The sequence below is a fragment of the Trichoplusia ni genome, chromosome 11 (assembly GCF_003590095.1).
Source record: "Trichoplusia ni isolate ovarian cell line Hi5 chromosome 11, tn1, whole genome shotgun sequence".
NCBI lineage: Eukaryota > Metazoa > Arthropoda > Insecta > Lepidoptera > Noctuidae > Trichoplusia > Trichoplusia ni.
The window spans coordinates 2793793-2820897 of NC_039488.1; the positions used below are offsets into that span (position 1 = coordinate 2793793).

The 27105-nt window shown below is 35.7% G+C and overlaps 1 protein-coding gene across 2 annotated transcripts in view; it reads left to right on the plus strand.

Moving 5' to 3' along the window:
• The window catches only part of LOC113498650 (transducin beta-like protein 2), a 50996-nt gene that overhangs the window by 13334 nt on the left and 10557 nt on the right, over window positions 1–27105 (plus strand). Inside the window, exon 3 of one of the 2 annotated variants that reach the window (XM_026878746.1) lies at window positions 20149–20372. In XM_026878746.1, coding sequence (XP_026734547.1) covers window positions 20149–20372 — 224 coding nt within the window. Of the gene's footprint in view, window positions 1–14649; window positions 15978–20148; window positions 20373–27105 lie in introns of those variants that run through there. The other variant, XM_026878744.1, reaches the window with a different exon arrangement.

Consider the following 27105-nt stretch of genomic DNA (forward strand, 5'->3'; position numbering starts at 1 on the left):
AATTTGGCTCGCACGAACAATGTTTCCGTGGATGCTGCGCCAGCGCGGCACGAAAGCGAAAGCTGATATTTTTAAACAAAACTTTTGCTGGCAAAGCGGATACTGAATCTTGTGAGCAGTTCCGCTAAGCGACTACAATACATCGTGTTTTATGAAAGCATGCCAATGTTGCGATACGATACAGCCATACAGCCCTCCATTTATCACCGGCAAGATAAACGAGTTATAAAAATCTGACACGTAGGTGTATACATATTTTTATTTGTAAACATTGCTTGTGATATAATCCCAAAGTCGGATAAAGTGATATAATGTATGCGCGCGGCGCTCCGGACTACTTTCTCTTGAATTCGGTCGCGAAAGTTGTCTCTCTGCGCACTTTCTATAGTTCAGCATGAGTGTAGGCAGTATCTCTATATTATAAACAAATATTTTGTATATTTGATTGTTTTAAGAAATTTCTGAAAGCGTTCAAGGTTACTGAAATAAATTTAGCATCATCATTACTATAGTTCTTCGTTTAAAATGATAACAAAATGCGTAATATGATGATATAATCTCTGTCGTTTATTACTGATAGATAATTTTGTGCGATATAAAAAAAAACGGTACTGGTATTTACCATTATTTACCCACGTGTGACTAATTTATTGCTTACAATTTGCTGAGTGTAGATAGTTATTTGATAAGACCAGGTTTATGATGTAGTAGTATTAATACTGGGAGTATTGTATCATTTCCGTGATAACTGGCATTGATCAACGTTGCTAATGTTGGAAAGCTAAGTGAAATGCCTAGCTCGCGCAGGCGGACTAACTTAAACTAAACAAGCCGATCCACTTTCACTCCTTGCATCTAAGTCAAGCCTTAGTGAACGCACTAAAGTCAATATTCTCAATGTTTATACTTACACTAAGAAATTACAATTTGAATTAATAGAAGAAAAAGAAATTGCGTGTAAAATCAACATAAATTCATTCGTAACGGTCGGACTTAATCAGTATTATGAATTATGGCATTGTTCTAGTTGACCAATCCGCGTTGTTACTTAAGACCACGTGGTACAGTATTGCGTTTACGATTTGTTGTGTAGGTACGGTAAACCACGCGGTGTGAGTATCGCTAGTAAATGCATTTGTACTATTTAGGTACAGAACAATTAATTACCCGTCGGCATATCGCTCGGAACTCAATGAACTTATCTTAATTAGTTTATCGTATATGTAAAAGGTACCTACTTCCACTTAAAATAGTACGTACTTATACAATAATTGTTCTACATTTTTATGAATGAAAGATTATAATTATCAGCACTTAAGTTGAAAAGAACTTAAAACATTTAGATATGAAAAAGAAATGAAGAGAAAAAAATAATATCCGAAATTGTAGCATAATATAAAACTATGTTTTTGTATTCAGCCAAATCATAGATGGAGAGTTCAATACGTAACTGAATTTGGTATTTATTATTTTGAGGTATGGAAAAAAGATGGTAAATATTTATGTACCTTTAACTGAAACATTATATTTCTATTTTCTATGGATTTAGTCGTCCAGTAAAATTAATCATTACCTGAATAAAGCTTGTGGTGCGGAACCCGCTCTTCGAAAGTTGTATTGCATTGATAATTATTAATAATGTCATATTTTAGAGGCTTGAATTATACTATAAAAAAGAAAAAAAAATCCAAGCCAGTCTTTTACATTTTCTGGGATAACAACGCCATCTAGTTGATACGTATAGATACTCTTGCTCGAATTACCTGGTTCAGTTACGTAGTACAGCCGACAGATGGCGTACGTTATACCTACATTTTGTCCGAGATTTCATTATCACTTGAAATTCTGGTTTATGGTCTACATTTTACGTGAGATATAACAATTTTACAGGGTTCTAAATGTAGTTTAAATTTACTAGACTATAAAACTAGTGAATTGAACAAATTGAATTTAATCGATTGTCGCGTGGAACTAAAATAAATGACCATAGGAGTCCAGTTTTTTCGATGTTTATTAAATCTTGGTATAAAAGTGTTATTTATATGTCGATTTCAAGGGCATTAGAATTTACAAAAACTAGGAAAAGAGTAAAACGTAGTCTTTTGTCTCCAAATAGCGGCGTCACCCCAAGTGCGGAAGGTCCTCGGTTGGTAACCTTCGTTTCATGCACATTTACACAGTCGACTTAAGTTTTAGAATTATTGTCAGTTGGCTTCCATTACTTCTACGATTACTGCTACTACATACAATAATAGTTAAACCATGCATAATTTCATCTTATTTTTATAAATATTTTGTCTCTATTTCAATCGAAATCCCACTCTGTATGATGTTTCGGTTCATTTATCATAAAATAAAACAAATCGGTCTGTTTGTTACGTATATTTTGCATTCAGCCGGTCCGTGTGTATTTGTAGTAGAATATTTACGCACGCCTACTGAACCGAATCATGCACTCGCCAGCATTAAATTATGAATGACGCTTATATCAGAAATATCAATAAACAAACACAAACAAGAAACGTCGGACCCATGACATCAGCGTATATTATAAATACGACAATTAATAGCTTCTTATACTACAGTATTTAGCAAAACATCTTAGGTTTTTGAACTTTGACAAGTGACGTGCTTATGCAACTGGTTTCAAATATAATAGCCTGGGAAACACGAAGAAAGAAACGTTATACGTTATTAATTGCTGACATTTCTACGAACTGTCATATTAAACCCAGTCCTTTGTTTTCTCTTTATTGTATAACATGCATGCGAGTCGTATATATTTTAACGTTTAGGCAATCAAATATAAGCTGTTACTAATTTATACGTATTTTATTTTAACAAACATCAAAACTACGATGAGGCGACCGTATGGACCATCAAATGCACATGACAGACAACTTTGTAACATAACGATTGATGCTACGCTTTATTTATTAACACTGGTGATGGTATATACTTAAGATTATTTTAAATATTATTTTTATAAGTATTAAGACTTGCTTGTGTATTCAAAGAGCCGAGATATTGCGGAGTTATATTTATTTTCTTTTAAATACAAAGCTGGATAAAGACTACGTGCTTAACTTAAAACTGTTTTTTACAAAAACCTATTGAACCGTCAATATTCTTCAAGACGTAAATCAAATTGAAAAGATTTTATTTCAATGCCACTGTAATATACTAAAATATAGGGTTTTTGCAGTCAGCCGACCTTCGTTCACATTTATTGGTAGTTTATAGTTAGTTCATGTAATACTTTTATAATAGGTAGGTAGAATTAAAGATAATTGTTCAATTTAAGTCTAAGCTTTACATAGGTACTATGGTTAAAATAACAAAACTTTAATGAAATGAAAAGATAATTATCAAAATCGTCCAGTAGAAAGTTATGAGGTATCAAACATTAAAAAATAGGGACAAATTAAAAACCTCCTCCGTTTTGAAGTCGGTTAAAAATAAAACTGCCAAGTTTAGGCCTAGAAAAAATATTTAAAATAATTGATATAACCATGATGGTTTTATTACTCCCACCATAGGAATTTCACAGTTAGTTTCTTGAATATTTATCACGCATGACCGCATAGTATCTGCAATATCTAGATATAATGAGTCAGACTTGATTGATATCTGCTAGGCTATTACCATTTTACAAACCAAGAATATATTAGTAGAAAGTGAGAATAAAACCGACATTTTTCTCAAGCCTTAGAAATTAATAACAGCAGCGATGTTTTATTTATATAATCAATCTCACATCAAGCTAGAAATAATTCTTGTTAAAAACAGCGACAAGAATTGATTCGAAAAATCTTCACGATTTTTATTAATGTATGCTGAGAACGAATTTATTCACTAAACACTTTAATTAATAGAATAAATCAAAGGAGTGGATGGCTTGTTTATAAAAGAACACTGGTTATAAAGAACACAGACGAGTATTGAGGAAACTAAGATAAATAAACTTAACCACGAACCAGAGTGCTAGTTAGATTAGCGCCATTCAAATTAGGGCGATGAAATATAAAAAACGCGTAGTCCTTGGGCATTCAACTCAAACCGTTACGAATCACCGTTCAAATCGCTCTGGACTAGTTATCTCGTATTTTTGTTACGTTTAGAATAGGAATTGACACCTCTCAAATACTCTTAAAACAAACTTACTTCTATTCAAATAATATCAGAATGCCAAAATATAAAACCTATTAATTTCAGTTATTTTTTTTAAAACGTATATTACCTGTCGGAAAATTCTTTAAATCAAATTGGAGGTCTTTATACTACTTTATTTTAGATTTGTTGCATATTTCGACTTGCGAACTTTAAAATTTAATTATTATTCTCTTAGTAGAATGTTGAGTCCATCCTTCGTGTTTATATAACAGAACAAAATGGCGTGTCGTAAGTGCAGAACAAAGCCTGTAATACAGTAGGAAGCAGGAAAATAATTCAATGACAGACGTATCCTAAGTACAAAGCGTCTTCATAATAATTTATTGAAAATTTATCTGAATTCTTGGGATTTCCAATAGTTGTTTGGTTAATGCGGTTATTACGCCAAAAAACATTTTGTGTGCGTAAATGTATGGTAATTAACATTGTTTAGGAATGTACCTAAGAAATAATAATATTATGACTCTAAAGCTTTTTCCTTATGTTTCAAATTACGAAATCGCTTTTTTATATTCCTAGAACTCATAAATAATAATGTCTTTACGTAAATCTACGTGTAAACCAATCAAGGTTCACAGGAACATGATGTTTATTTGTTTTCCAACCTAGTTCTCGGTTTAAACGAATGATTATTATATCGAATATTAATTTAAAATTAGACATGTAAATTGAAAGCAAGATTTGACCTCAAATTTGTGCGTATTTACGCAGTCGTGCTGTCTGAGGTCTAAGAGCCAACGATTTCTCTCATCTCGCAAATTTCTCGAATATGCTCGAAACGATTTGTCGAAATTGCCAGGTTTGCATAAGGCCATGGCCGCTGATATCGCGTCACCGCTTATTTCAATAGGCAATAATGGCTCCTTAGCAACTAGCTATCATTGACTTCATTGTAATGCTTGCATTTGTAAACTGCAAACGATATAGTTTTTTTTCAGTTAGTGTACAAACGTAACAACGTTTACCTCTTTACTATTCTTTTTTAAACTCTTCAAGTCTTCAATTCTTGATGATATGATCTGATGTGCTGTGGTTTGCATAATTTAACATGTTTTGATTACTATCATAATAATATATTATTTGTAAATAATTCAAAGTTAATTTTAGGTTAGCATAACATAATTCATTAGTAACGTTAATTTAAATAGTTAAAATAGCCTCGTAGCAGCGGTAGTCGCGTCCGCATTATACATACGAATAATCTAAAGCTGGGGCATGCCGTTATATGAGATTCGTTATAAAAACATTGTCAAAAACAGCAATGTTTTATATTATATCTGGCTGTTTGTGTAAATTTGACTTTCATCGTCATTCATGACACACAAATTAAAATCGGAGAACAAAAGGGGTTCATTCCGTTACTTCCGCTTACGTCATCCTGCACTCTATACAGATGCTGAATAAACAGAGGAATTCATAGCTATACTGTAACCCAATTCTGTTGCCAATTGGCAAGGGACAACATCCGCTACGAATTTACCTTTATTGATTTACTTATCGAATCAAGAACAAAAATAAATTACAACGACACTTTCTTTTTATATATATAATTGTGATTGATCTCAACAGTTTTCATTGGGACTTTCATGCAACAAGTTCTATTGTTACATGTACGTACCTAACCTATTTCTAAATACGAGTAGAAATTTCAATTTTATTATTAATTTTATTTTAATATATTACGAAATTATAATTTTATTTAATATCCCTTGCACAACAATCATAACACACATTGCAGATTGCACTGAAAAACAATTTGAAAATAGTTTAAAAGCTGAAAGCGACTATAAGTATATGTAAATGACTGGCTGCCACTGATAGTCAGCTAATCTATCGTATTAAAAGATAACAGACAAAGGCAGACATAAACACGGAGATATAATAGGTTAAAAACCTCTGCTAGACAACAACGACTAAATCCTTTTGAAAAATGATCCTGTTCTGTAAAAAAGCAATAAAGTGCAACTAAAAGAACCCGTGGCACTTAAATAACATTTTTATTAAAAAAACCTCATAAATGCATTGTAGTATCTAATATACATAAGGAACTGCGCTCCTCATATCTCTTAAAGTTTACGATACGAAGTCAAGTTTATAGCAACTTAGTTACGGTTAAGTTAACTTCAAATTTACTTAAATTAAGGTCAAACGTTTCTTTGCTACACTTTTTTACAGCCGTTCGGTGTTAAAACGACATAATTGTTTTCCTTTCCTTATTAAATCAACGTTTTTGTGTAATTATAATCTGTGTAAATCGTATAAAAACATTACAGTACAAATTGAGTGCCGCACCCACTGAAGTTCTTAATTACAAGACCTTCAACCCCATTGCATGGATAACGGCTTGCATAACATTCGTACAAAGGCACTGCAGCTTAGTGTTTCCGTTTAGAAACCAGCTGTTTAAATTATTAAGCAACCGCGATGTATGCGGTCGCCTATACTATTCACATGGCACTGTTGTTCAAGGCTAATTTAGTAAAAAGGCTAATCATCGCGTTTTAATATTTATATTACCTACTTATTCAAAATTCCTTGACTTTTTTGTAGGTACTAAACTAAACCGTGTGTGAGCATTGAGTACTATGCGCATAATCTGTGAACGTATAACGTAAACTTGAATGTAGTCAGTAGTATTTCTTAATCATCGCTTATGACGTATATGTTATATCATAAACAGATTTGTATTTTCCTTGAGCTGAGATCCGGTAATTCCTGCAGCATGTTGAGGTAAAGCGGATGATTTTCCGTGGAACATCCCGCGGCGCGGCGGCGCTAGTGAATAAGAGGTGGCATGACGTCAGTGCTACAATATTATCTCGGTCACACATCCTCCTCATAATGTAACGACGTACTCTATGTGAACGTTACCAGCTCGTCTCTCTGTAATTGACTCTACGCTATGTTAAGCTTGGAGATCGAGTTCCGACTGTTCCGACTACGATCTGATTATATACTTGCGGATACATAACGTTCATAATACGATGCCAGAACATCAACCATAAACAATACACCTACTCGCGTTCGGAAACTGTTCTGCATAGCTTAATTGTTGCTGAGGTTTCACGGTAGGCTAGATTCCTATTAAATGCCTAAATACGCTTGACCTATTTTTAAATATCTTAGTAACTGGATATTGATCTCTTGTTACTACTACCTACTTCCAGAGTAATATTTTAATAATCCGCCTATCTCTGTGATAAATAATGTAGAGCACAACAACGATGCATCATTTCTGAATTTTTCATTATTTATCTTATCTTTGAGACTTAATTTCTAGCGTGAACACGTACTTACGCATTGAATGTTAGATAATTTTTCAGGATATTGAGAGATTGTATAAACAATACATACTCGAAGAATTGAGTCAACTAATCTTTTCGCAGACTGCAAGTCACACACCTACATTTATTCGTTACCGAGAGTGCTAATAATAAATATGATACTTAGTCTGAACCCACTGTATGTAACGTTGTTTTTTGCGAGAAAACGTTTGCTGACAAATGTTATTTGTCGGTTGAGTAATGACAACTGATATATAAACTGTACTCTACAGTTTGACAAAAAGGTGACAAGTGGATAGCAACTATGGTCCAGTTACAACACTCAACACGGTATCAATTGAGCCCCACCAGACTTTGTTTGACCGTATTCATTTAGTTAGTTACAGAGCTACTAGTGTGGGGACTCGATTTTCGTAGTTTTTTTTTAAATATTTAGATATCAAAGATACTTGTATATTTAATTCAGCTATTCCGCTAGATATAATAAAGAGGTTATGTGAGGTTGCAAATAGTAATACGGAAAGATTTTTTAATACAATTTTGAAAATAAAGCCCGTTGAGAATACAGTCAAAAGGTAGCATTAACGACTGTATTATATCATTTTATATTATATTATAACAATTATCAGTATTATAACAGACTTGTAAGCCTAATTATTAGTTTTATACCTATTACCTACTAAAAATAATCAAAGATAAGACCAATTTTTTTTTTAAGCATGTTAACGACGTTATTAAGGCTATTTAATCACTCAAAACAATCGTTAAGATTAAGTAGATGGCATTGTACTCTGTAAATTAGCGCAAACCAATTTGCATATGACGACAACATGGACGCTCATGGACTAACAAGGCCGATGACCGCCATGTTAAATGCTTATTTTGCTAGCAATCTACCATAAAATCATTCGCCGTAGATACACATTTACTTAAATAACCTGTTATCATAGAAACAGTGTCATGTTTTAACGTTAGACCAATACAAGGCAATTTTTTGCTGCGGTTTCTCTAGACAATACGTTGTTAGAAAGGTCAAAACGAACAAACGAATAAAACTAGATTTTGAAACACCTGTTAACACCCGGTTAATAAATCTCTAGCACAAAACTTAACGTATGTTTATTTATCAATCTCTCCATAACTGTACATGTATTCTTACGTATAAGGTGCAATACACAAACGTATAGAAGGTTAATACTACATGACTCTTCACTGATTTAGTTTCTTCCACGGACTTGATTAGATGCGGCAGTCACCTTCGACTTGGGTATTTTCTAAGGAGATTGACCCAAGTTAATGCACTCGACTAGGACAATGTCTTCAAGACCTCTGATTTTTTCTGCCTTATATTAAATTCAACTCATGATGAAACAGCATCAGTCTGAGTAATTTAATGTTTGTTCTGGTAATATTTTGGGTAATATAGAGATGTTTCAGTGAGGTACGAGGACTATATTCATTCGGTAGTCTAGTCAGTCTACAGTCAGTAAGAATAATTCGCATAGAGCTAGAAATAAGTACACATTACCAACGATATTCCATGTCACACGAATTTACCAAAGAAGTCTTGATGTCTAATAGGCAAGTTTGTATTCTGTGATGCCAAAGATTGCGTAACCAGCAACAAAAAAAGTGACTGAGGTTTCTGGGAATTAGTTTCAGTACTTTTTACAGCGAAAACCAAGTGTTTTTAGATAGGAAAAGACTAATGAAAAAGTTATCCACTCAACCAGTCACTGTCACTCGACGGTGGCCGTGGATTGGGAGGCTTAATATCAGGAAATCATTTTTTTTCTTATTCATACTTGTTGGTTACCAGTCTTCGCTTAAAACTTAAGATTAAAAATGTATCTCTCAAAGAAAGTTAGGTTGCCTTTGCCAAGAGTTTTTGCTAGTCGTGTCATGACCTACCCCAACCGTATGAAGTCTCATAGATGTCCGTATTTTACACTCAGGATCGGAATATTCATGATTTTTGCAAGATCCTCTTTATTTCTATGAAGCCTTAGTCAACGATGTTTTAAAGTAATGAACTAATCAAATCTCTACGTAGTGTTCGCACGTAAGAGTAACGTCGTACATTGGCACCACGCCGACCGAGGTCTCCGCCCCGACTCGGTCAATCCGATGGCGCGTGTCGACGCCCCGTTTGTCCTCTACCTTGAAATTTTATTGATCACATCTAAAATAAGAAAATACTCGACTACAAATTCATGCTTCTATATAAAAGATATTTTTAAAATCGTCAATGAAAACGCGTCACGGTCTACTAGGAATCCTTAAACATTGGAAATAACATTAAGATTGTAATGTCCAGTTACCATCAAACAAATTTATTATAATCCATGCAAATTACATTTAAATAGGCCTTATATAATCAGCCTTTGGAACTATTTAAGGAACAAGCATTTAATTAAAAATAGTATAATTAAAATGCCATGTGTGATGTGACAGTAGATCCTATATACTGCGCAGTATTGCACAGATAAGCGGTCAATGTAGAACTACATTTCCTACAGTTGAGTAGTTCAGACAGGTCGCTGTCTGCTGGACATTGACGACATTTATGCTCTATTTATAAAGCCTCGATAAACATTGTTATCAATGTGCTTTAATGTCATGCTAGTTACAATATTTAGAACCATTACCGTAATTGTATTATTAGGCACTAGATAATCAGTATTTGCCAATCTTGTCTTAATATAGGTAATTACAAATGATTTGCAATTAGGAATGAATACTTGGGTGTAATGTGGGATAATAAACCCACGTATTTTCTTTAGCTATCAATAAAACATTTCTTAGAAACATACCTAGCTGATATTAGTGTCTGATTTGGGATTCGCGTGACGTAAAGTTATCAAGTGGATGATGATACAACAATATTATAAATACAACAATACTTTGCTTTTGCCTTTCAAAAACAAAATGAGGATTGTTTTAATAACATTTTTATATTTTTTTCATAAATCTTTACAAGTTTTTGCGGATAGGGAAAGATCCCTTTTAATTTTCCGAACTCTATCCAATGTGATTTCTGCCTCTTGCGAACCTTATTAAATTAGTTTATGAGTCCATTACAAACTTATAACAATACCTCCAGACAATAACTTCCTTGAATTACAATATTTACGATTTCATTTCCAAACACTTAATTACAGATTGACTCGTCGATCTGGGTCATTATCGATTGTCCATGAATTTTCAAACGTCAATTTACTCGTATTAATCTTGACTTTGATGAGTGTGAAGCGCTCTGCTATAATAACCGGATCGCACGTTATTCTACCAGTAACATGAAGGTTTTACTACGAACGTCGGTAGATAAATAACACGATAACACTTTGTCCTTTGTGGAAATCGTAATTGTAGCCTTTCAATCGTACTTTGAAATGTCCCACCATCTAACATGGAATTGTACAGAGAAATGTTGTAGCCGTCTACGAATCGATATATTCTAGTATTTTTAGCTGGATTGTATAGGTTACGTTATTTTCTGCTTTCCCGGAGAAGTAAAGGTCGTCTTTTAGAAAATATTTTTAGTAACAGGAATAATTCTTTCCATTGAATATACTTCGCTATTTATGTTTCTGTTATTGTTGACACAAAAGTTGATTCGAGCCCATAAGGCGCTTGTATCAATTAATGCGTGTCTCGTATAAGGTAGTATGTGAACTACGGTGTCAACGTCGTACGTGCCCCGAAAGCTTTATTTTTCCGGTTTGTAGCAGACTAGTTTCGTCTTCGACCGTTACTTCAATAGACCCTATTAACGCCTACCTTGTTTTAGTGTTTTTAAATCGGAGTCGGTGGCAATATCGTGATCTCGTTTAGTATTTATGATAATCGAATGTTTGTATTGATATCTATCTAAGAATTATATGTCTGTCCACTTATCAAAACGGTTGTCGAGTCGTCTATATTTGTTGACAACACAACACTTCAGAATTAGCGCGTGTCTTTGTTTACGTTAGAGGGTGTGTCATTGCAACGCCTTTTGTTAACTTTGCATCAGCCGTCCGTTTCGTTTGCATCGTCGGTACTATTTACAATGATTAGTCATTAACTCGAATAGTTATTGAATTCAGCGAATGTAATATCGATAAGCTTATTCATTTACCTTAAAACCGTGAGACATTCATTCACCGTGGTTAGTCACAGTGGCTCTGACTACGCAAGCTCCTTGACCCACTTACAGTTGCGTGACAGTGGTCAGCTGCCGATGATGTACAACTTTCACCAAAACATTGTGCTGTGATGCTATCAGTTTATGTAGCTTTGTTCTCAACCTGAGCAAATATTGTCACAGTTATTTTATTTGTTTAAACATCGAAATCTACTGATTTTCGCATTCAATGTTAGTGACATGTTTAATGAACCCATTAAATTCTTATGACCTAAAAAAACTTAAAACCCGTATTCGTATATATCCAAATGTGTTGCTTCAAACCGGTTGTGATGTAACAGGTTTATGGTCGCAGTTTGCTCGAAAAAGTATTCTGCCTTGTCATCTGTATAAAATATGAATACAGAGGCGAAGTATCTTAGAGTTTGTGCATGTTTATTACACTACTGTGACACACATCATTCCTTGAATGTTGTTGACTATATTATCGAAGTGCTATCTTTGGTTTTGTCACGCCGTAATGTTGTTTTATTCATGTAATTATCTCAATAAGGCAAGTGTGCCGGCAATATTTTACGTACGTGTATGAGTTAAAGCCTGTTTGTAATTATTCACCATATTTTATTTTTACTGTCAAGGTCTTTTGAACTTAACATAGGTAACTGAAATTAAAGTTCCGGTAATACTCATCGTTCGCCGTGGCCCACTGACCGCAATCGCGAGTAGAACAACAAAAGTAGGCGTTTACGATTATTGCAGACGCCGTAGACATCTTATTCCGTTTATACTGTTCTATTATAACGGGTACTAGTAGTGTTATGGGAGTAGAAGTCGATCCCGGTATGGAATGGCTTGTTCAACGGCATCTACGGGGAGACAGCCCCTCCACACCCGGCTTGCCAATTCTAGAGCATTCACACGTAACATAAACACGCTTAACGTACCTATACGAGAATTTAACGAGAGCTTTTTTAATGCGTCGTTTATCTTCTATAATGAGCCTATTTGCTAACTATAAACAGATTTTTGAAATTTGGCAGTATTTTTGTTACTTGTTATTTAAAATGCCAAAAATCTCTGAATGGCTACTTAGTGTAATCTTTGGTTGGTTTAATTTAAATACGGTCACACATATATCTTTAACCGTATTATTGGCTTATAAAAAATGTTGAATTACAAGTGCTAATATATAATCGGTCTCATTTGCATACTACCAACGCACACACCCACAAAATAGTATAATCTCGCATATCAGAGCAGATTGTCCCACATTCACTAAGTAGGTAATCAACCAAAGAGCACACAGCTTAAGACGACCAAGATATTATAATTTACGTATTTGATTAAAAAAAAATGCCATTTGCTATGAAACTGAAATTAAAACGGAATGATATTTAAACATAAAAGCTCTTTAGATGCGTAGCGTAGGCAACAGGTTCGCTCTACAATCCAGTGTAGAGTCCGGTTTAATTTCTTAGAGAACTTACAGTATAAAGATTTCCTCTTATTCAGTGCACCATAGAGGCAAAGTAAGTAAAGTACCGCGTCCTTACACATATTATGAGATTGAAATAATGTCAGTGTCTCGTAGACAAAGTGGTCGCACGGGCCAATCTGAGTATCGTGTACGGTACCGTTCGCCGAGTCGATGCGCGTTTGACATCGAAGGTTATCGGCGGTGTCAGCGACCAGGCGCGCCGCGCCCACACGCGCTTCTGTATACAAACAACGGCTCACACATGCTCACACATTCGTGTTATATCTACGTGTATGTGTATACATGACACCAGCCACCACACTGTGTACGCACGGACAGACAGACAGACTTATTGCGTTTATAAACCGTATCCTTCGTGCGCACATGCGCTTGATAGTGAAGTTCATTACAGATTATTGATCCGAATAAAAATAGCTTATTAGAGCGATTGTTTATCAACAAAAACAATTAAACAGTTGTATGTTTACAAACAGATTTATCTACAGATACCTATTTCAAGCTTTGAAGATAAGTTGATTGAAAGTATTGTGTGCCATAAGCTCAAATATTAAATGAGTGTATCGATTGATTTAATTTTAATGGGTTTTCCTGTCTAGATATTTTTTACAACATGTTTTCGTAATATCTGTCATGGGTCACGTATGCAAGTTTTAAGAAAAATTGTGGGTTGTTTTATCATAATGCCAAGTGAGTCACAAAAACGTCTTTGGTTCCAATTACGCTTTACACTTCACATGCGAAAAATAATTGAATGTAGGGAGAGCCCTTCGTATTATAAATAAACCGAACGAAACAGAGAAGTTATTTTTAAATAGGTTTCTTGTACTCGGCGGAGTCAGGGCAACGGCCGTCCTTCCTTCCGCTACCGCCCGTACTCCCTCACTTACAATTAACTTCTTTGTATATACTCGTAACTACATAATATAGGCAGCTACTTTATTCCATTTGATTTCTCTTTGATCTATTTAAAGGATTAATATAGTAATATTGTGCTTTAAGCATGTACATTTTCCATAAACATTTTTTAATTTTCTTTTAATAAACACAACTATTTCATTTAATAGGCGTTTTTATCTACTATTGTCTGTCTGCATATTATCTATTATTCCTAAATATTGTTTATTAAAATGCCACATGGTGTGTTTTTAGTTTACTGTATGTAAACACCACGCGGAACATCAGCTGATACAAGTAAACAAAGCGTGCGGGACTTGCTTGACAATTTAGTGTTAGAAAAAAAATACGACTGTCTCTGCTCAAGTTCAGTTTTATATGACACTTAAATACTGCAGTTTTAATCTGTTTAAGTATATACATCAAGCTTTGTATTGTTTAGAAAAATGAGAATAGGCCGGTCGATTGGCGTGTCCCGTTAACGAACGCGCGCTACCTACGTAACGTATAAAGCGTAGGCTGCCCCACCACCGCGCCATTAGTACAGCGCCCGCGCGCGCGATAGCACGTATCTCTGACTCCAGCTCCGCGCTCGCTATCTCGACTCTATGTGTACACAAGCCAGCCAAGAAACATGCATTTTTGTATTCAATTGCACGATTGGTTTTATGAAGAGACCCTCGCGACGGTGGACTCTGCCAGCGCTGCAGCACGCCGGCGCAAGCCGCGTGATCGACGCCGCCCCCCGTCCGCGCCGCCGACGCCGTCGACGCCGCAGAGAATCTCCGCTGAAGAACTTGTAGAAGCTCTCCGCCCGCATCTTCTCTCCCCGAAGCGGATGTGGACCTTGGGATACCCACTGGAAATTGATCCGAATTCGTCGAAAGCTGTGGTGTATATAAATCCACCGCCGCGACCTAGACCTCTGCCAGCGACAACATGGGACGTTAACGCGCCGGAGTTTGTGCCCGGCTCTCAGGGCGACAGTGGTCGCGGGTCATTGGGTTCGACTCCGCGTTCCGACAGTGATGAAGAAGCGGATACAGTGGAACATTTGTGTGTACGTTGTGATAAAATGTTTAGAATGACTCGCGAAGGTGAATATCTAAAGGATGAACCGTGTCTTCATCATTGGGGACGTGTGAGTGGGGATTGCCGTTACTCTTGCTGCAAACTGCCGCTGGGTGCCAGAGGTTGCAGCACGGCTCGCTTCCATGTTTGGAGCGGCACTCGTCCTGGCATGAATGGGCCTCTCGAAGGTTACGTGCGTGCCCGTTCGCCTCGCGGTGGTGTATACGCCATTGATACAGAGATGTGTTACACAACGGCAGGCCTGGAATTAGCTAGTATTGCGGTCATCGCCGCTGATGGCCGACTTGTATACAAATCACTAGTGAAACCGAGTTCACCTGTAGTTGATCACAACACCCGTTTCTCGGGCATCAGGCCGCGCGACTTGGCGCGCGCGACTAAGACGCTACGAGATGTACAAAATGACATACTTGGATTCGTGGGTACAGACACGATCCTGATCGGACATGCTTTGGATAACGATCTGCGAGCACTGAAGCTGTTACACGGTGCAGTGGTTGATACATGCGCGCTCTACCCGCATGCACGAGGCTTCCCCATGCGGCGGTCGCTGCGGGCTCTCTCCGAGGAGCTGCTGGGCCGCATCGTGCAGCGCGGGAGCGCCGGCCACTCGCCCCTCGAAGACGCTCGTGCTGCTATGGACCTGGTACTGCTGAAGGTTCACGAGGAGCGAGCAAGCCGAACACGAATTACAAACCAACTACCCATACTGCAGCCGTACGATCCGTTAATTAGTGCCGCCTAAATACTGTGTTAACTTTAAGACGACTGTTCTATGGACATGAATTATTGATTGTGGACTGACAATTTTTAAGTGACAAATTCGTCACGTTGACGGAGCTGCGCGTACTGCAACAGTATGTGCCTTCGAATTGCAATTACGGCAATAAACGTGATATTTTTCTTAAAACTTTGTTTGTTTTGATCCCCTTTCTTCAAACAACATGAACAAGTACGCTGTTATAACTATAAACACAAAATACAACACACAACAACAACAGTATACAAGGAGCATAATTAATTTTTGTTGTTTCTAAAAACTCTGAATAAAATTAACTGTGACACCGTTCTGTATTCAACATAAATAATCCGTTAGATTAAACTGTGGTAGTGTTTTGTGTGTCACTGTAGGTAGAGCCATAAAAACTTTCACTGTGTTAGGTTTCTCTACTACGTAACCAGTGCTAGTTTAGCTATGCAATTGTCAGTTTTTCGTTCGTGTAGCAATCAAAATACAGAACAATAACATTCTCAAAATGAGCTACACAACACAATTCATGTTACGTATAAATCTCCACGTAGCACAGCTCTACATTAATGATAATTGTGACGTAAGGGATTCCCAGATTACAAGATAAACCAATACTACTACTACTAATGATTCATTATTGAGGAGTAACGGACATCGCGAGAAATACGTAAGTGTAAGGAAAATCACACGTGTACCGTTCACAGGAAACTTGTAAAACTTCCTTAAGTCTGTTATGATGCCAGATTGTTATCAATGTTTAAATTATTATGGCTGATGTAATTTCTAAATGACTAAGTATTATCATATACATATTCGTATACGTATTTTTTGTTATTCTCAAGAACTGAGTCAGCGCATCGATGCGGCATTCTTGGTAAAAGTTTTTAATGATCACCTGACCCATATGATGCATATTTCGAGAACGTTATTAATCATGGTTTTAGCGTTACATAACAAGCCATATTTTAAACAATCGAGTAAATTGTGATATAAATTGTATAATGCTCTAGTTTCACTAAAGAGGCGCTCGTCTAATCAGATATAATTGAATGACCGTGCACTCCAACTTAGTTTACATAATTTTATTACATAAATAAATGAGGAAATCATTTACCATGATACGCATGCATAACGACTTCAGAATGACAGAAACTGACCTAAAAGTAATAGTTATTGTACTCTAAGTTAGAATTGCATTACTTTTATGGAATACTTCACACATTTGTCACACTACCTGTTTAGAGCATCGAACAAAATATTTAAAAAACATGTAAAATACACAAGATACTGCGTATATCAACGAAGAAAGAGCAACGCCCTCACGCCCGGTCGTCTTTATGAGCGTTTTGTTTACGTTTTGCGTCGCCTAAATATGTATAATCACAAATTCAATGCACAAAAGATCACACTTCATCAACAAATTTTGGGAAATGTTTTTCCAATCCCACTTTGCTAAATTAGAGGCTTCGTTAATCTTATACTGCTATTTAATCGATCCTAATCAATAAGGACACAATACTACATTTACGATTTCCTCTACAGATATCATAACCTATTCTTAACAAGCGCTTTACGCTTCGTTATCTAATCTATATGTGACAAAATTAACAGTAAAGTTAATTTTGTAACGAATTTATGTCCAGATACTTTGTATCAGACCATCAAGATATTACAATATGATGTCAAATATTTAAAACAAACAATAACAGCCGGTTTGTTATGAATGATAGCATAGTTTGTGATGTGACTCTTAGTATCAACAAAAAACAAAAATGACGCGTTATCGGCGAGCGAGGCACGTTTCCACGAAAGAGAGCAGACGAACAGCCGAGCCACGTCAGCACCCGATCGAATGAAAGAGCCAAAAATAGATCAGTAGAAACGTAAGTATTGTATCGAACGATGAATTTGTGATACCGATAAATGATATCAGCCCGATCAGATGATACCAGCATGTTTGTATCGCTGACGTAGGTGTGTAACCTCCGTATCGTGTTCGTGTTGTCTGATTGTTACACTCGTCGTGTCGTAATTTTTGTACTAAAACTCGATAAACGCGTGTTTACTATTGCAATCGAAGAAACTATTAGTTTGTTACAGTATTACTTAGTTGTATGAATTATTTATGTCTTGACGTTACTTTTTTGTGTTCAGCAAATCGATGATCTTTTCCCTAACCTTCAATCGTAATTGGTTGTCGATTTAAATGGAAGATACTTATTATTTCTCAGTCGGGTGTTATTCGTAGCTTTGTTGCTAGATGCTTAAAGACACAAATGTTAAATGATGTGCAAAGGTAGTAGCTGCATGTATACATAAGACTATTGAGAGTACATCGTATTGGCCTCCATGGCGCCGTCGTCGGACTCGCCTCCGCGTCAATAGGTACCTCTTTCACAATAATACTTGCACAAAATGAGGCGTTGTTTCGTCACCGACCACACTCCGACACGCCTACGTGGACCTCACCATGCAATACTTTATTCATAGGTGCTTTGTATTAGGAGAATATATTATCTACACTATACCTGCGTTCTTGAATATTCACTCATTATTAGTTTTAGAGAAAATTCAATGTCACTGAACTCGTTAAGCGATGAATCATGTTTAAATACCAGTGATTCATAAACAATAGTAGTTTATTACACCAACACTAATTCAACGAATCATTAAAACCTTAAATCACGTTATTGCTATAGTATTGTACATGTATACCACCTACATAAAGAATCGCGATGGTGGCTGGCCTCAACCAGACTGACAATGCCATTGGACCTTGAATTTGGTACGAGTATTACTGACACAGACGAGTTTTTGTCTCGGATAAGAATCGCTGGGCTCATTATGTATGTATGTATGAACCAACAGTCATGATTATTTTAAATAAACACAAAATATATGTGTACTCAACAATCATACACGATGGCTATTGTTTATAATTTTTTCTACGTTAACTCGCCACCAGACTTCCTACTTCTTAATGCTCGGAGAGGCCAATGAACGAAAAGAGTTAAACGCGTTAGGTTTTATGCACTTTAAATTTTTTATTTAAAGTTTGTAATCAATTATGCTATAGATGCGGATCCCCAGACAATCTTTTAATTACTAGGATATTGCTAGAAGGCACATCGTGACATGAATTATTTAATACGATACAAGGATATGCATTGATGTTGCGCTGCATCTGTTAAATAACAGATCTCACAGCTATATGTAACTGGCCAGCCTGACTAGCGCTATAACTGTTATTCGGGCGTTATTCGTAATTGAAATTCCTTTTATATTCAATATCTACGTTTTTCCAATTATAATTGACAATGTTTCTTTGTAACACATTTCCTGAATTGACAATATTTCTGTATTGCCCAAGGCTATTTAGCTAAAAATAATGTAAACATTCTAACTCGAGATTTAATATTGTAACGCTAACCATGAAATAGCTGTTGCCTTATGCTTTGCGCAGTAGGGAGCTTACATTGGTACTGCCTGAAATCTAGAGGCCTTGATACAGTGACTCAGTTTCGATAACTCGAGTGGTCCGTTGACCTTTTACCGGTTTGCTTATTGTTAAGAATAACTACGTAGACATTCGTTCATGATTATATATTGAACAGAATTATTAAAGTCAATATCAATAAGTACAATAAACGTTACCTGTTCTTTTTAAGTAAAGAATGGCATATAACATATGACTTGTAATAAAAAACAAACGAGTTCATAAATAGAATTGATGTTTTTTAATTAGACGTCGCGGGAAGCCAACTTTGTTTATCATGATCGTTATTTGTCTATGTAGAGATATCTATCAATCCGCAAGACCTTCACTTTTTATGTGTGATGTTGGTGAATATACAAATTAATTTATAAAATAATTTTAAGTAAAAAAACTGATTTGCTCTGCAATATCTACATATTTTTATATTGGTAACAATTGGCTAATTCTGGCTTAAATCTCACAGAAACAATAGCAACTTGACAATGAGAAATGTAAATGACAGCCTTTTGTTGCCCAAAAACAATTAGATTTAAACTGTCACCTTATTATTTTAAATATAACTTCAGTGGGTTTAAATAATACTCTAAAATTTTTTTTTATTTTTACCATTTATATTATAATCTACCTAATTCTTGGACAATACAATTCTATTCTCAGACATTCTAAAACATGTTAGACGTCATGTAACAGTATTTTGGGGTGACTTCGATGCGCTTCCAAAGGTCATTCCAAAGAGGGTACATGACCTTATTGATTTTATATTTTTCGGACTCTTGCGTGCCAAATGTGGGTTTTGTCTGAGATCGTTTAATAACCGATAGGTATTATATTCAGATGGCTCCGTGATCCTCTGGGACGTTCGGGATCTAAATCAAAAGGAGCACAAAACGTTGCGTGTGAACATCGAATTCGACCACGCATCGCACGTCGCCTGGAGTCCAGACTCAAAGGCATTTATCGTTCACACCGTGCGCGAGAATAACATCGTAGTCTACAAGATAGAGAAGAAAAAGGACGGCACCATAGGGTCGGCTGCACCTGTCATCACTTTCGATAAGGTTAGTGATTCTTTCTGTCCCATCCACCAACTACCTGAAAAGGGACGCTACAAATTCTTGTTTACTTGGTCATAGTGATCGTTTTTGAGTTGAATACATGGTAGGCTACCAAGACACGTACACGTTCTTATTTTTTTCGAAATACTTTTCTTTAATGTAACTTAATATGTGTATGAGTAACATCTTATTCAGAACTCACTAGTCACAATACATAATTTAGAGTTTATGCAACTATATTTTCTTGGCACACTTTTACTATGTAGCAGTTTCACTAAATGTAATTGTACTGTTCAGTTTATTGTCGTCGTCACACGCAACTTATATGCTTCTATTAGTTATATAAGAGGTATTTGTTGTTATCTCTCGTTATCTCGGCCACAAATGCATCGTACCATCTCACGACACGCGCCTAGCGCACAAACAGTACATTGTACCAATATAGTACGTGTACTATCAGCTCAAATATACTATGTATTAGTACTCAAGAAAGTAGGTCAATAGGTTATGTACCTATTCGTGTCATAATAGTTACATAAAAATTTGTAGCTAGCGCTGTGAAACCATTGTTTTGATAAACATGTGAGAAAGGACTAAGTCTATGTATCAATACAACAAAAACAATTGTCGTAAGCCAATGTCGTTGACGTTCAAATCTTGTTCTAGGCAAAACTGCAATTCAAAGTCTTTCAATTAATAAAGAATATTTTTAAAAACACACAGTAATCTTATCTAAATTGTATTAATTTGATAAGAATAGCAAAATGTATTTATTTACTGATCTGGCAACCTTTTTTGAAAATAATATAAATATATTAATGTATCGTCGCCCTACGAAGTTCGCCCTCTAGACGGCAGAGTTTGAAGGAGTGTTTGTTTCACAACATCCCAATGTCACAGTACGAGTATTTGACCGAATTGTAAGTAGGTAATATTCACATTTGTTTTGGCGCAACATCGTAGTTTAGACATTAAATCGCGGCAAAGCTGAAAATAGGTGGGCGTCATAGTGTAAACGCATGCGAGGAGCAATGGCCGCGCTTGTTGAAAATTCAAATTAGAGTTCAATATACATGTATGCCGGCCGCGGAATGTTTGTCCGCAACCAGCACATTTTATTAACAACCGATAAGTACTGCGCGCCCATTGAGATGTCTTATCCAGATATTCCTTTGTTCGACGAGAATTGCCTTGAAAACAAGCAAAAACTCAATTGCCACTAAGATTTGAGCACTTGGAAGTTAATTTCAAGTGATTTATCTATCTTCACGACTTACACGCGTCTGGGTGTCTGGTTTTTTTGAAAGCAGAAGATTTTTTTATTGATTTTCGTCATAACTTTCGATTCTCGTCTTGTATTTATTTAACATCTGGCCGGGAGACGTCCCCAGCTGCGTGGGACAATTCTCTGGCTTTAATCTTTTACACCTACGGTAATTAAATCTCTGATAGACACGGCTTGTTTCTTTTCTTTGCTAATAATGTTGGTTATGTTGGGTTTATTCGTATGGTTTTCAATTAGAACCGTGTAATTACTGACCGTGTAATCACACTAATAATATCAATGCGAAAGTATGTGTGTATGTTTGTTACCTCTTCATGCTGAAACAGCAGGACCGCTGTCGATACAATCTGGCATGAAGGGAAGCCCTTTGAATCCTTCACAGTATATAAAAAAGAAGTGTCCTACATCTTTATTAAATAAGTTCCTTAGTAGACTTCAGAAATTTCCGCGAGATTCCCAGAATACTATAATTGCAGATTTTATTGTTAGCCACAAACACTAGTACTTTTAGCTACAAAGATAAATTCTGTAGAATCATCTGCATCATAAATAGTCGAAGCTTAAATGTAAGCCTATCTAAGAGATTCCAGAAAATCTGAGACTTGCTAGAAAGACTGAAATAGAATTTGATGAAACTGACGCTTTTACCCTTCTCCGAATAAGATCTAGTAATTGTAAACTAAAGATTTCAATAAAGTTTTTAATTGCCTTCATTCGACGAAAAATGCAAAACGAGAGTCGTCTGTTCAAATTAGTAATCCATTTTGTTATGATTGGTTCTTATAATGGCATAGACGATTTATTGTTGCTTAAACTATGAGTGCATGTGGTGATGAAATAAACACTACAATAATTTGTCACTACGTATTAATAAAGTGTGGCTGCATTTTGATCGGCGCATGAGTCATTTAATGACGCTATTCAATATGTATCATACGAAAATGACGCGTTGACATTGTAATTTGCTCTCATTAGGCCAATGCCGAAACTTGAAACATCACGTGAGCTGATGTAAGAAGTTCTTATCTGTCAATTGTGCATTTGCTGTCAATGCGCGGATATTAAGTAATAAAAATAAATATCCCACTTGCAAATTAATCTTTCCATGCAGAGAAAGACTTACAAGTCGTTAGCTGGGTGTCGAATTGAATACAGTAAATTATTTAAGGATGAAAAGAATCATAAAAGGGATACTTAAAATAAAATTACTTTTTCTGTTTAATAATGAGTCAATACGTGACAAATATTAACTAGCGCCATGGTCACATAAATGACTGACGTACGCAAGGTGTAGGTTTGATTCCTATTAAGGTAAAGTGTGGGTGCAGTTTAAATATTACATTTGACCTGATATTGTAATATAACATTCTCAAAGCAGTTGGGACCGGCTTTTATACCTTTGTGTACCAGACTTGACAATATTTGCTGCAGCTATGAAGACCGATGTTTGTTTAATTTGCGTTAGAATTTAACAAAAAATATTTGAAGTTAAATAAAAAATAATAATAATAGCCATTGCAACCTCCAGTCACAATGATACAAAGGGGGAAGAAGAGCTTCCGCCTTGTAGTGAGACAGAAATTAATAAAAAAAAACGCAAATATTAATTCAATTATAATTATGGTGTAGTTTCTATTCAAGCCGTGATTAAACTCGACACCATGGTAGCTAAATCAGTTGGGTATTCTTTAATGTAGTAGTTAATTGTAGGTAATCTTTATGATTACCTCTAGTGATAAATATCTGGACTATGAACGTTCTTGAGAGGACTCTTGCCTTGATACAACACGGAAGATTCCCAATTTCCCAATTGACTTCTATTGTTTCTCAATTCTATGTAAATCTTCATCTTCTAATATATAAAAACTCGTGTCACGATGTTAGTTACCGTACTCTGTTTGCTGGGTCAGCTAGTCTAAATATAAAATTCTCATGTTGTACGTAATTGAACTCCCCTGAAATGGCCTTTTTTCATAGCCCTATTTTTTTATTAGTCCCTAGATTTATGGCAAAACTAAGTCTGCTAGGACAGCTAGTTATATTATCGTACAGTGATGTTGATTTGTCACTTCTTTGTTCCGGAGCGGCACTACACTCTTATCGGCGCCGGATTATGAAAGCGTCAATCACTGCAATTAGTCAGCACAACTACTGCGACGATAAAACAAAATCAAAGAGATTTTAATAAAAAAAAATCTCGTGAACTGATAAACATACTTGTGAATGTGATACTTTTCACAAAGATGTTCAAGCAGTTCTTCATACCCGGAAATTTTAAGTTTGACTCATGTAAATAATTACACAGACATTATATGAGTAAATATAAATAATAAGGCTTTGTTAAAATAAATGGGACAACGTACTCGTTACAACTGATGTGTGCCTAACCAATATTGAGTTTGAAATACATGCATATTTAAATAATTATAATTATTAAAGTTATTGGGTTGCAGTATTTGTTGTTTAATCATGTTTCTCTGCGTAGTAAGTTTAAAATCGAACTTCCTTATAAAGCCGAGGTTGACGGAAAATGTGCTAGTCTTCTAGTTTCGATAGAAACTAGCTTTTATTTTAAAACTTATTTTTGTGCGTGGCTTTGTCAATTTTCATATCAATCATTCCTTGCCTACGTCCTAAGCCAGAAACATCATCCTTCTTAAAAAAAAACAGAACATGACCACCTGTTTAACGATGAAGAAAGTACACAAACATGATGCGTAATTTGTAAGTCATCATTCGTCGCCTAAATTATTTACGAGTTTTTGACAATGTTGACGATTTAAGATATAAAAATATTTACTTGATAAGCAGAATTGCGAACATAATATTACCACTGACCTCGTTGACATCGTGATTGAGTGACGTCGAAATACCGTAAGGAACGAATCGAGCAATTAACCTCATCTGTCTCCTATCGAGAGTACTACGCAGTACAAGCCTCCAGTATGGCATCAGTATATTAAACACAGTATATTGCTAAAGCTATGTATTTTCTCTTCAAGTACTTCGCTTATCCAGGATTGTAAATTGCAACGTTAAATCTTGTACTACTAATATTACATACTTGCGTGAAAATTTTGTGAGGATGTTTAAATGTTTGTTACTTTTTTTGTCCAAATGGCTTAACTATTTTGGATGGGCTCTTTACCTTATTGCGTCAGAAGGAGGGTTATGTTTTTTTGCAGCTATAACTGGCATCTCTGCATCGATGCCGCGGGAGAAACTAGTAATTCTGCGAAAATTCTGGTAAACGTTTCTCTAACATGTCGTAATGAATGCGGTAATAAATACTGAGTGTGCTGGGTACCAAATCATTTAGCTCGGTCATTAGAGGTAACGCATTAAGGGCGACTGTCCATCAAACCATCAAAACGAAGACGAACGATCGTTCCGACTAGTCGTATTTATCAATATTGCCTCCAACCAGGAAGAGCAGTCTTGTAATTGACAACTTAGATTATAGACGACCTATTTAGTGCTGGTTCACTGACTACGTAAGGTCTGTACTCACTTATTAGCACAACAAAACTTTACGCAATCACTTTCAAGTATTTTCCGTCAATATGAAAGCTGAACATTAAATTATACAAAGGAATCCTGGTTTGACGTCACTCTACTTTTTAAATTTGTTACTATGACCTTTATTATGACACAATGTTTGAGATATAACTACACGCTTTAAAGATTAAATATGTAAATTAATAGCAACAGAAACTGAAATAATATGTGCACGTAGTTGCATAAAAGAAAAAAACGAAGCTCATACAGCAAAGGATTTTTAAAACGAAGCTAAGGTACACATACTGGCAGAAGGCCTGTAGCTGCTTGCTTCAATTGCAATAAACAAAAATAAAAAGTATGCTCCCTCACAAAGTAGCCGGTGAATCCTCTGGGATATCAGTCAGGTTTATTCGCAGCAACATTTTTCGCCAGTCAAAGTCAAAATGTTTTTCATTCACATTCCCACCGATGTATCCAATTAAAATGGTGCCTACATTGAGAATTGAAAGGACTGATTGGACTTGGCTACCACAAACTCTGTATCCATATCAGAATATGTTACAAACAGCTTATCTATATCTATTAATATATTGACGATATACGTAATATGTGATATCTGAAACAATTTAGCGATGACCACTTTCATAAATTACTATTAAAGATATCAATTGACCTAATTTATCAAGCTTGGTTCGTAAAAGTATACGAACGATTGACATCGCGTAACTCTTCAAATTTCTTAAAACTGTTCTTTATTTAAGCTACTTGATCTACGCTTTTGTGAAACACGATTAGCTTAAATGTATTAAATTTATGTAATTGAGACGCCCTAGTTATGAATAAAGCTACTTTGTGCTAAACAGACAGCTCAGTATCAGTTTAAAATAAATGGGTTGATGCCTGTTGCAAACATGATATAAAGTTTATTGAGTATACATTGTATATCGGTAGCGGCCGGCCCGAGCCCGGGCCGATATCGGTTCACAGACAGGCGTTACTGCGCAGATACACGTACCTCGACTATTTTCGAGATGACCCACATGCATATGCGCTTATTGATTTTTAATTGCTCTCGCTTTAAACGCGCGACACGTGAACTAGGCTTACACATTAACCTGTATAAAACAACGTTATAAAACCTTGTTACTCCAAACTATTTCGTCAAGATATTACGATATTCATCTCGTAGATTATGATATGGGCTCAGTGCCAAAGTCCAACGACCATTCAATATCCTTCGTCTGTATTACGTAATGTTCTAAGTTCTTTATGTGTCACAGTTCAAGTGTAAGCTCGATGCATTAGTCACTACGTAGTAAAAATATGCGCAAATAACGGTTTATGTACCACATGAGCTGTCAACATTCTGCCGCTGAAAACATAACCAAGTAAAGCATGGAGGTGTGACTCACTATTTTGTTTATACCAATGATATTTCTGTGAAATTAGAACGATGATTATTTATTGCTACTACAATGAACAATTGTTAATTACTTAGCAATAATCGCGTACTAGTTTCATTTGTTTAAACTATAGCACCGTTTTTTCACAAAGCCTCGCAGTGTAAACAACACTATTGTATAAAATATACGTTAAGGGCGCCCATATTGCCTACAGTTTCATCATTTTAAAGGAAACGGCGAATGTTTTTATGCGAAAAATATTTACGCCTGGAAGAGATCAGACTTCTTTGCGCAGAGTTTCATCAGCCGAATTGAATAATGTGATTCACATGCAACTAATTACCGTTATGGGTAATCCTTACATGAAGTATGCTTAATTAATTAAGAGTATAAACACCACATGTTGTACCTTACATACTAAGAATAAATCGGTACAAAAATTATGCAAAAATATCAATATGCTCTACAAAAACTACGTAACAATACTGACGTTACAATTCGTATTGATGATGTAATCAAATGAACGATATGAGAACTGTTTCTGATA